This window comes from Peromyscus leucopus, chromosome 2 (assembly GCF_004664715.2).
Source record: "Peromyscus leucopus breed LL Stock chromosome 2, UCI_PerLeu_2.1, whole genome shotgun sequence".
Classification (NCBI taxonomy): domain Eukaryota; kingdom Metazoa; phylum Chordata; class Mammalia; order Rodentia; family Cricetidae; genus Peromyscus; species Peromyscus leucopus.
Window position 1 is genome coordinate 143,010,239 of NC_051064.1, and position 12,129 is coordinate 143,022,367.

At 49.4% G+C, this 12,129-nt stretch overlaps 1 protein-coding gene across 1 annotated transcript in view; it reads right to left on the reverse strand.

The window, feature by feature from the left end:
* Nucleotides 1-307: 307 nt before the first annotated feature.
* Fhad1 (forkhead associated phosphopeptide binding domain 1) overlaps nucleotides 308-12,129 on the reverse strand; it is a 124,136-nt gene continuing 112,314 nt past the window's right edge. Inside the window, 3 exon segments of the mRNA XM_028880667.2 lie at nucleotides 308-801; nucleotides 6,946-6,999; nucleotides 9,496-9,561. Of these exon segments, the coding sequence (XP_028736500.1) occupies nucleotides 691-801; nucleotides 6,946-6,999; nucleotides 9,496-9,561 (231 nt within the window). The 3' untranslated portion in view covers nucleotides 308-690.

The following is a 12,129-nucleotide window of genomic DNA, read 5'->3' on the forward strand; positions in this document are numbered from 1 at the left end:
GTCTCTGTGAACACCATGGAAACAGAGAACGTGTTCTTTGGTGACTGAGTCCTTGGTCTGTCCTGTAGCCAGAGACAGGGAAGACAAGGGTCACTCGGTCCAGCAGAATGGACAATGTGACAGAATTAGACAGCCAGCCTCTGAGCCCAGCTCCTGAGTTTACCGGCTGAGAGACTGTAGGCAGGCCAGTCAACCTCTCTGGGGTTTGACACCCAGCTCTGTGAAATGGAGGAATGAAGGGCTTGGGGAAAGGATTCTTTGAGAAGTGATTGAGAACTGCAAAGTGCTGTAGACATGTCAGTCAGGATTACAGAAGCGATGGAATTTATTGGCATTCTAAATTTATTATATTAAACTCAGATATAAATTCAGCTTCCCCTTTGCCTTGTGGCTCCAGTTGGGTCTCCTGGAGCTCCTTAGAGGAGCCGATGCTTGGGTACACTGTAACCCAAAAGTGAACCACACAACTGTGTCCACAAAACTAGGAGTCTGGGTTATAGACATATTCTTTATATACCTGCATGTATATACATTTATAGATATTTAAAAAAAATCTTCTCTCCACATAATCCAAAATACATTCTGTGCAAAATATCAAACCATCTTTAAAGTGCTATAAAAATCCCTCAGTTACTGGAGAGTCAAACCGACTCACTCAGGACCATCTGAGGCCCTCGGACAGTGTGTTTTCTATTTCTTTCCACCCTGCTTAGCAAACGAAAGACTCTGGCTAGACCTGCATGCCTCCTTCTTTGTCTCTCTTTCTTGGCCCGTCTTCAGGGTGGCTTTCTTGGCTCCAACCTTCAATGAACAAAGAAGAACAGATACACAAAATTTGTCAGTACAGTCAGGGACCCAAATGACCTATGCATTTTTTGTAAAGATTTACCTTTTTTTTTTTTTTTAAAAAAAAAAAAATTCAAGACAGGGTTTTTCTGTGTAGCCTTGGCTGTTCTGGAACTCACTCTGTAGACCAGGCTGGCCTCCAACTCACAGAGATCCGCCTGCCTCTGCCTCCCGAGTGCTGGGATTAAAGGCGTGCGCCACCACCGCCCGGTCTTTATTTTTAAATTATGTGTATGTGTCTGTATGTGTCTGAGTACATGCATGCTTGTTCAGGTGCCTGAGGAGTCCAGAGGCAGCAGATTGCTCCTGGAGCTGGAGTTACATGCGTGTGTGAGATGCCTGACGTGGGTGCTGGGAGTCAAACGCCACTCCTCTGCCAGAGCAGTACAAGCTCTCAGCCGGTGAGCCGGCAATGCCAGACCCTGTGCAGGTTTTGTTCATGAAATAAAGTAGAATGCATACACACACAGCTCTGAACAGGGGGTGCAATGATCGGTCAGGGCCATGCTCCCCGAAGATAAGCCTCATGCTTGGATGCATCCTTGCCGCATGAGGACGGCTTTCCTCCTGCCTCAGTTTACATGGTATGTCTGAAAATGGGAGCTGTGTGATTGGAGCTGCTCCTCGGGGTGGGGTTTCCTGCTCCTGGGGCGGGGTTTCCTACACCTCGGGGCGGGTTTCCTACTCCTCAGGGGCGGGTTTCTCCCCCTGAGCTGTCACAGGTCTGAAGGTGTCCTGTGGCTCTGATGGCTTGGTAAGAGAACAGGCTGACTCTTCAGGAGACCCTCGCTCCTTTCTGCCTCCTCACTCCCTCTGCAGAGGACACCATGGTAGCCACAGGCCTGGTGCTGCTCCCAGGCCACAGCTAGGCTTTTTGGATGATGATCTCCAAGGACTGGGGTTTATGGACCCTGAGGCATCATTCACTTGCTTCCTGTCACATGACTAGGAAGAGGTCTGCAGAGGAATGGGGCAGTGAAGTGGAGTGTGTGTGTGTGTGTGTGTGTGTGTGTGTGTTGGTTTTTACAGGACACCCATCTCTGCTTCTATCTACACATCTCCCCTTTGTGGGTTGATGACCACAGTTCCAGAAACCCTCTCACACATGGTCCTCTGTGTTCTGTAGATACCTTGGCCTTTTGAACTCCTATCTAACAGGATTCATGCTTCCCGCTGTCTCCTACACATATGTGACTCCAGACATTAGTATACACATACATCCAAGGCAAAGGGGAGCTGGTTGATATGGTGAGTTTCAGCTGTCCCTCTACAACACCCCCCCCCAACCTCTGTCAGATGAAGACCAGGCTATGGGGCCTGTCTTCTTCAGAGACTTGTGGAGTCATTATGGAAAGGTTTATTGTTTTTTAATTTAATTTATTAAATTAATTAATTTAATTTTTAAATTAATTTAATAAATCATTTTATTTATTTGGGTGTGTATGCGTGTGTGTACATGCGTGTGCATGTCTGTGCATGCCATGCATACAGTCAGAGTACAATTTGCAGGAGTCTGTTGTCGCTACCTTGTGAGTATTGGGGACTAAACTCTGGTCATGAGGCTTGGTATCAAGTGCTATAACATGCGAGGTGTCTCTCCAGTCTCTGGAAATGTCTTAACAGGAATGCTATATCTTGATCTCTTTGTGCATGGGACAGCTTTGAAATTAGCCGTGGGAGGCCCAGACCAGTGGCAGATGGGAGCCTTAAATGTTTGTTTTAAATGATTTTATTATTTTATGTGTGTGAGTGGTTTGCTTGCAAGGATGTATGTGACCACATGCATGCCTGGTGCCTGCTATGGTCAGAAGAGGGTGTTGATTGCCCTGGAACTGGAGTTACAGATGGTTGTGAGCCACCGTGTGGGTGCTGGGAATTGAACCCAGGTCCTCTGCAAGAGCAACAAGTGCTCTTAACTGCTGAACCGACTCTCCAGCCCCTTGTTTTTTGTTTTCTTTTTTTAAGACAGTATCTTATGTAGTCCAGGCTGGCCTTGAAATGGTGAGATAGCCCAGGCTAGCCTTGAATTCCTGATCCTCCTGCTTGTACCTCTCAAGTGCCAGGATTACAGACATGTGGTACCTACCATACCTGGCCCTTGAATATGTTCTGAGAGCCTGTGTTCAGAATCCGTTTAGGGGAGGAAAGCCTGTACAGTAGGCCACTCAGCCACCACTGACTTGACACCAGGGAGGTGCAGTGGTCCACTCAGCCACAACTAACCTGACACCAGGGAGGTGCAGTGGTCCACTCAGCCACAACTAACCTGACACCAAGGAGGTGCAGTAGGCCACTCAGCCACCACTGACTTGACACCAGGGAGGTGCAGTAGGCCATTCAGCCACTATTGACCTGACACCAGGGAGGTGCAGTAGGTCACTCAGCCACCATTGACCTGACACCAGGGAGGAAGAAACCAGACAGCAACCGAGATCCTCTTCCCTAGGCGAGGTCTTCCCTTCATGCTTCTTTCACCAGATTTTTCAATAAAACTGCCACCTGCAGATGGTTCCCAAATGTCACTGCCCCAACCTGTTGTGGCACCAGAGCCAGAAAGATGCTTATCAAAAATAAACTCCCAGGTCCAGGTGGTGCCACCCCGGTGTCTGCCAAGAGTAGGTGGAGAAAGGACTGTCTGGTGTCTATTTGACCTGACAAGAAAAGGCCCTGCAGAAGGCAGATGTGTCCATTGACCTGGGTAGAGGAGGCAGCTGCCAACTTTGGACCAGCCAATGCAAACAGGAAGGGGTGGAGCCCTGGCAGAGGCCAGTCTGAGTCGGCCTCCAGACAGACAGACCAAGTGTTCAGTTTGACATCTTTGGGATCACAGACCACATCCTAAGGGACAGATCCCAGTCTGCAACAGTGCCGCCAGGTGGAAATTATACTCTGGGTTGGCTTTTTCTGGCAAACCGCAAGGCCCAAGCTGTTCCCAAGCAGCCACAGGTGCCTTAGCCATCTCCCCACAGACCTCTGTGGCCTCAGACTGGGTGGGACCGCTTGAAGGAGGCTTTAGAGCTCTGCCCACCAACCTTTGCCTTCCCAGCATTTTGACCAGAGTAATTATTAGCACTTGCATTTACTTAACAAAAAAAAAAATAGTTCCAAGGCTAAGCCAGGAAGGCAAGGACTTTTATGAGTGTTCTGGTTTAGTTCCCTTGTGAACCCTTCATTCATTATCACCTCTTGCTGACACTGTGGATGTCTTTCCCTAACCCCTCTCAAGTATATGAAAATGTATGATATTAATGTATATATATGTATTATGCATGTGCACACATGTATACATACATGTCAGTGCTAAGGAAGTTTGTATTTTAGATCTTTAGATCAGGGATGCCCAGCCTGTGCAGGCGCATGTGTGCATGCATGTGTGTGTGTTTGGTGTATGTGATTTATACATGAAGAACTCATGTTTGCCCCCCTGGAGGTGGCATTGCCCCTTTGGGGATGTACAATTAACCTCCACACTTGTCCTCACCTGCCACGTCCCAGGTTCTCAGCTCATGTCTGTCACAGGGTAGAACCTGGTGGCTCACGCTTCCGACCCCATGCAAAGCAGGATGGTAGCCCAGCCTAAGCAATCAGCAAGTGGCTAGGAGATGTTTTAGACCACAGAAAACTAGAAACATGTCCACTTTGGCATAAGGCCCACAAACAATGACAAAAGACTGTTGGCTGCAAGGGAACAAGAATCAGTCTATGACATTTTGGAGGGCAGAAGACAAAGCCGTGGGGCCTTGACAAGTGGAGCTTCTGAAGCTATTGGGGGACCTATGAGTGGGCAAGCCTGGAAGAGACTTCGCAGGCCCCGTGTCTTTCCCAGAGACCATGCTGACTCTGTCTCCCTCAGAACTCCAGGCATGTTGGGGGGGAACCCAGCAAAAATTTGCAAGAAGCCTGGAGCAAAGCTTTCTGAGCCATTGAGTCCTAGACCCCAAAGCTTGAAGCGATGCCTTTATGGCTGGGAAATGAGATTGCTGCACTCCTAACAGAAGTACACTTTGTCCCAAACTCTGCAGCCCAGAGGATGCCTGACATTCCTGGATCTCCATATCAGAGAAGCACGACGTTCCTGTGACATCTGGGCCCCCTAGATATCTTTGTCTGCTTACATCCTCAGGCAGTTCTCAGACAAAAACTAGCGGCGTCTCTCCCAGGTTTGTGGATGAAAAGCAAGTCTGCTCTTCACAGCAGGCAAAGGTCTCAGATCTAAGGGACCCCAGGACGCTCTCTGTCCTCCCAACATCTACCTTGTCTAGTGTTGGGATAAAGATATTGAAGAAGAGATTTTTTTTTTTTTTTTTTTTTTTTTTTTGGTTTTTCGAGACAGGGTTTCCCTGCGTAGCTTTGCGCCTTTCCTGGAGCTCACTTGGTAGCCCAGGCTGGCCTCAAACTCACAGAGATCCGCCTGGCTCTGCCTCCCGAGTGCTGGGATTAAAGGCGTGCGCCACCACCGCCCGGCGAAGAAGAGATTTTTGATCTTTAATAATGTTCCTTTTGGTCAGGCAGTGGTGGCATACAGCTTTAATCCCAGCACTCGGGAGGCAGAGGCAGGTGGATCTCAGTGACTTTGAGGACAGCCTGGTCTACAGAGCAAGTTCCAAGACAGTTAAACTCTGCCTTAAAAAACAACAACAACAACAAAACAACAACAACAACAACAAAAAAAAAAGAACAAAAGGCCTTTATGACCAAGCATGGCAGTATATGCATGCCTCTACACTAGGAGGCAGAGGCAGGACAGATCTCTGTAAATTCAAGGCTAGCCAGGTATACATAGTGAGTTCTAGGCCAGCCAAGGTTACATAGTGAGAGCCTGGCTAAAAAAAAAAAAGTTCCTTACATAGACTATATGCTTTTTCCAATGTTAATGTTGTTGTTTTAATGTAGCCTTTCAGGGACCCAGGGCACAACAAGAGACAGAAATTATGGGGACATGAGAGGGATAGGAGCATCTGATCCAAGGGTGTGAAGCCGCTCACCAGCAGAGATGCAAGAAGCTAGCACAATTAACCGTTCTATAAAGGCTGCTGACCCGGAGTCCACAGTCCTCTCATGCATAGACGTTTAATGTTAAAGCAGCTAAAAGCCTGAGTGTGTCTGACCCTGGCTGGGTCTCATGCTTTCCCCAGACATTGCCTGCGACAGCAAGGCAGCCTACCTTCCTGCACCCCTGTAGGCTGGACTTCAGCCTTATCAACTGTAATCCTGTCTTTTGCCTCTCAGGGAACACCCACTGATAAGATCGTCAATTCAAACACCACCCCAAATCCTATATATGACTATCATAAAACATGGGGAGAGCCTTGACTCTCCCCCGAGGAGCCCACACCCACACTTGGGCATGTCTGACATAACCCTTGTGCTTAAGCCTATATGAAACTATGTAGAATAAAATCTAAAATCTCCAATTCTGCTTTATAAACTGGCCTGCCCTGAAATGCTTTTCGTCACTGATGCTCTGAATCCCAGTTTAGCCTGAGTCGAGGTCCCTGAAGCTCTCAAGGGTGACAGTGTGAGTGTGAGTGTGAGTGTGTGTGTGTGTGTGTGTGTGTGTGTGTGTGTGTGTGTGAGTGTGTGTGTGTGTGTGAGCTCTGGGGAGGCCGGGCTATATTGGGGAGTGCTATGCTTCCTTCATCTGTACCCCTGAAATGCTGACAAACTTATCTCCCTGTTCATGTACAGAGGAAGCAAGTCTACCCCCAGGCCTCCACAAGCTCGCCTCTGCTTTCGGCAAGGCAGAGTGCGGATTGGGGCATTTCCAGGAAGGGCTGGATCACAACTGTGATAGTTCAGTATATTTAAAATGTCAGCCTTGTTTTCCAGCTCTTACAAAAGAACATTTTAGGTGGCGTTCTCTCGGAATTTAAGAGAAATGCTTACCCAAACCGTGGTACACTCAAAATCTCCCACCTGTGCTGGGCTCCGCGGAACTCTCCTCATTAACTGCGTGTGGGGACACCTCAGTCTCTGAGCCTGATTCCCCCTCTGTGGGCTAGGTTAACTCCTCCTGCCCCAGAGGTGAATGAGATGTCATGGTGGTAGCAAACGCAGAAGTGAGGTAACTGCTAACTGCTTGCTCTCTTTCTGACTCACCTGGAGACTTGACTTCTGCATCTTGTTCTTGACCATGTCTACAAATATGCGTCTCTTTAATACAGAAAGGACAGTGACAATGTTTAGTTTAGACTCATACTGCCTTTTGCCTCAAAGAGGAATGGGTTCTTCTCTATTTTAAAATGCTGCTCATTTGGAAGGTTGGGCCCTTTTTGGGGGGCCAGGAAGTGACACATAGGCTTCCAAGAGGGGGTCCTACATAGCCATTTAGGGAGAGGGAGTTCCCAGAGAGCTCTGAACACCCAGGATCACAAAGACTGATGCCTTCAGAGCTGTGGATGGAAGAAAAGGAAGGGAGATTGGGTAAGCCATGAACCAGGAGCCTGGTTCTTCCTAAGGAGCTGGGGGGGGGGGTGGCGGATGGACTGTGGGTCTTGTGTTCTTGTCTCACAAGTTTCTCAGAGAAGCTGGAAATCCAGCCTATCAAGATATTACTTTAAAAATATAAAAAACAACAACAAAACCCCCAAAGCCCCAAAACACCACCACCAAAACCTCAAAGCCAAACGCATCCCATGAGCCAGCTATTTGTGACGCTGCTCCTGAGCCTCCCACCTCGGCAGTGAGCTGGTGTCAATACTCAGTGGTAGACTGCCAGAGAAAACGGTGCCCAAGTCCGTTCAAACTTCGTAATGAAATCACATCTCTATGAAAATATCTCTCCATCCAGTGTTTGGGACATACTTAGACTAAATTACTAGTTGTTGTTCCCCTGAATTCGAAAGGCAGAGGGTGTAGCTCTGTAGTAGGGCGTGTTCCCAGCAAGCAAGGGGCCCCAGGTTCTGTCCCCAACACTGAAGGAAGAACAAACAGGAAGTTGAGCTATATAACAGGGTGTCCTGTTTTACCTTCCCCTCCTACTCTGGCAGCCCCACGGGTCCTCCCCAACACCCACGGGGGGTGGGGTGGGGAGTGGCACTGTCTCTCGGGACAGGGAGAGTGAATGCTTGTCAGTCTCTGCCGTCCTCTCAAAACAGCTGTCCCCAGAACTCTTTGAGGCCTGAATTTAGCTGACAGTTGCCCTCTGGGCACTTTGTATTTAGAAGGCCTTGAGCGTGCAGCTGTTCCATATTTATCACGTTGGGGCTGGAGAGATGGCTGTTAGTGCCAGCTGCTCTTCAGGGGACTTGAGTGTGGTTCCCAGGGTCCATATCGGAGGTTTAGGACCAACTGCCTGTAACTCCAACTCCAAGATACATCCCATGCCTTCGGGCCTCCAAGGGCAATTGCACATGTTCTCATGCCACATACACACGTGTGTGCGCTTGAAAAAATGCACGTGCAGACATGCAGGTCACAAACCTGGCTTAGAGGGCCTACGCTTGGACAATGACCACCATCCAGAGTCTGCGGTATTATAAAGTGGCGACTCAAAACCTTCCTTTCCTTCCTTCCTTCCATCCTTCCTTCCTTCCTTCCTTCCCTCCCTCCCTCCCTCCTTCCCTCCCTCCCTCCCTCCCTTCCTTTCTTTTTTCTTTCTCTTTCTTCTCTCTCTCCCTCCCTCCCTTCCTTTGGGGATGGAACCCAGGGCTTTTTCATGCTAGGCAAGGACTCTACTACTGACCTGCAGGCCCAGGCCTTGTCTGGGTACCTTCTTCTTTCCCGTTTTCTCCTCTTTCTACAGCAGAACCCTTTACCCAATCCAAGTCCCACGAGTATGCTGGCATATAAAATATATGTAGTAAAGCTACGCTGGTTAATGTGGGGTTGGGGGTGCCAAGAGTCATCCCTTCCACAGGACCCAAGGACTCTGAGGAACCCTAGCTCACTGCTCCCAAAGCCATTTGTGAATTAAGGCCAACTGGCAGATAGCTGAGCCCTGAAGGGCAGAGCACAGGAGTTGGGCTCATGGAGTGTGAGGACATCAAGAGATGCTCTCAGGTGTGACTCAGTGGACACTGTGTGCTGCTTTTTCACCAAGGCTGCTCTTAGGGATATGGCACGTCGTGTCACATGAGGCTCCCCTAGGGGAATACGCTGCATGATCCTTGTTCTGAGGACACCAGGAACAGCTCATGTACTGTATTTGGGGATCAGCGTGAACTGGAGACCAAGTTGGATGGATCTCCGTTTCCTGGCTGCCAGGAAGCCTGGAGTAAGGCGAGAGCTGATGCCAGTGTCATGGCTGCTATAGTCAGGGACTTTCATCTCCATTCCGGGTCCCACCTTGTACCTACCCCCTTATCCTTTATCCTCAGGACAGAGGTCCCGGGATACCTCACTTTCTCCCTTTCTTCTTTTCTCATGTCTCCAAATCCCCAAGCCATTTAGTGTCCGAGATGTTTTGTGCCATCAGCCAAAAGTGCACTGAAATTTCCTACACCTGAGACCCTAGTTAGACACTTGCCTGTCTCCTAGGTCCTTTGCCAAAGTGCCAGTAGGCAGTGGGCAGGGTGAGGCTGGGAGGGAGGATGGGGAGGGGTGCCTGTGTCCCTGGGCAGTGTGGGCTGCTGTTCATAGCTGCAGGGCTATCATCCTTGCAAGGATGGGCTACTTTGCATGTGGCTGCCTGCTCTTGCCTCTCCATACCTGCTTCTCACTGTCTCTGAAGGGACAGCTGCAGGATGCGTTTCTTTCTTGATCTTCCACTCGGTCCTGAGTGAAAATACCAGGGGAGGGAGAGAACGTTTAGTCTGTCCTGTTCCAGTCTGGAGCATACCTAGGAGGGCTTCTGGGAGATTCTATGGTTCACTGCCCAACACTCTCTGAAGAGGCATGTGGGAGGGCGGGACCCTTCAGCATTTTGCATCCACACTCTGCACCACTTACCTATGCTTCATTTTTTGGCCTTCCATCTCTGTGGCTCTCAATCCATCCCCATCCAATGTATCTACTGACTTCTTCATACATTTGTTTATTTATTTAGTTTTTGTCTGTGGGAGCCATGAGCTCACGTGGAGGTTAGAGAATAACTCCAGAGAGTCTGTTCTCTCTTTCCACTTTATAGGTCCTGGGAATCGAACTTATGTAGTTAAACTGGGCAGCAGGTGCCTTTATCTGACAAGCCAACCTCACCTGCCCAACGTCTCTTGGTTTCTACTCCTTGGCCACAGTGGGACAGAGGCAAAGAGGATGTAGACAATATTTGGGCCCAAGCCAATCTTAGGAAGCAGTGAGTTAGACAGATAAGGGTGACGGTGGTGACCAAAAGCGTCATTGGACATCCTGCTCGCTCAGGCTTTGTACCCACGCTCTTGTTGAACTCTGTGGGCCATGGCCTGATTATATTCTCACCGTGAGACAAGAAATCTAAGGTAATTACCTGGGAGGGGCTTGGGGCTCCAGCTAGCTGAGACCACTCCTGAAAGCAGCCACCAAGCCCCCTGGGCTGGGATTTGACAGGCTGGAGCCTGGAAAGGAGTGAAGTTTTCTCCCCCGGCCAAGCAGCCAGTGATAGCAGCTGTTCTCACACTTCCAGCCCCTATGAAGGCCGGGAAAGGGCTCACAGGCTTCTCAGAGGGCAGCTCCCGAGCGTTTAAAAGCTTTCTATTGAAAATTCCCATCTGAGCCATTCACGGAAAGTATCTGCTCTTTCTTGGCCCGGGCCCCAGCTGCATTCACCAGCTAGAAAAGAATGCTTCACAAAGGAGCTGCCAGCTTTGTGGGAGCAGGAAAAGCCTCAGGGTTTGCTGGGCTCTCAGCTGTGGAGGGGGCAGGACCAGCCCCCACCGTCTGGAGTTGCCTGTCTCTCCCCTCTAGTACTGAGTTTTCTGGGGTGCTGCTGGCCTTCTGCCATGTACCCCTCCTCACTATCCTGCAAAGTGGGTTCTGTGTGCCACCGCCGTTGTTGAGATGCGGGAGACATGGGATGGTCACCTGCTTGTCACTAGGTCTCAGAGGTGGGCACAAAGCTCTATCATTTGACTCCAAAGTTGACCTCTTAATTCTGAGACAGGTGCCTTATCTGGGAATTCGGAAACTGGACAGGACTGAGCACGGCCAGGGGTGTTGTCGTGGTCCTGTTGTCCACAGAGAGAGCTCTGAGGTCCCAGGCTCTGTGTGTGTCACACCACGGTTTTCTTAGCATCTCACCACACAGTCAAAGGTGTTAGTGTACAGACAGTTAAGCCCCTCTCAGAAAGACAGATAGTGAATGTTCCCCCTCACGCGCACTTCCTAGGTTTTCCGTAGACACAGATTATAAAATTGTGTATGTACATAAGACAGGAGAGTAGGAGCAGAAATGTCGTAGGGTTGAGAAAAGGGAGAATAGGAGAAAGTGAGTGTGTGTGTATAATGTATAGTATATATGTGCGTGAGAGTGTCCTCACATAACCCAGTGCCGTGTGCAAGGCCTATACATCAATGAAAAGCCAAGAAAAGAAAAAAAGAGTTAGTTTGGGGGCATGGCTTTTGATTCCGCAAAGTTCTGTATTGTGAGGAGGTGCTCAAACATTAAAATACATTGGTGTATGCATGTGCATGGGTATGTAGTGTGTGTGTGTGTGTGTGTCTGTCTGTCTGTCTCTTGTGGAGGAACATGGTTTTGAAGCTCCAGACGAGAAATTTCCCTCCCCAGGGCCCCAACCAGTCTATCTTTATGATATTACACAGGAGACTTTGAAAAATGTTAAGCCTCCTTGAGAAAAAAATTAAACACAAAATTTAAAGAACAATTGATTTTTCTTTAAGACTCTCTCCCTTAAAAACAGGGTTTCACCAGGCTGGCCTCAGACTCTTAGGGATCAACCTGCCCTGCCTCCTGAGCGCTGGGATGAAAGGGGTGCACCTCTACACCCCACCAACTATCCCTTCCTTCCTTCCTTCCTTCCTCCCTCCCTCCCTCCCTCCCTCCCTCCCTCCCTCCCTCCCTCCCTTTCTTCCTTCAATGAAAATACCCTCCTAGGATGGACAGATGATTTAGAATTTCTTTTCCCCCAGCAAACAGGAGTTTCTGACAATATGTAGCATCACAGGCCTTATATGAGAACCAGAGCCCTAGAATGACACCCCCACCACCCTGGCAATCAGCGGGGTGAAGAGGTTACAGGGACTGTGAGGCAGAGGGCTTGATGGGAGTTCTGTGTCTGTTGCTGGGCTGCCAAGCATTGTGACCCTTTGTCAGGCTCAGGTCCCCTCTGAGCCTGCTGGCCCGGGATGAGCCCCTTGCAAGCTGTGGAACGCAGCAGGTGCAGGATGGAGTAGGCGCGCCCAGCCAGCAGG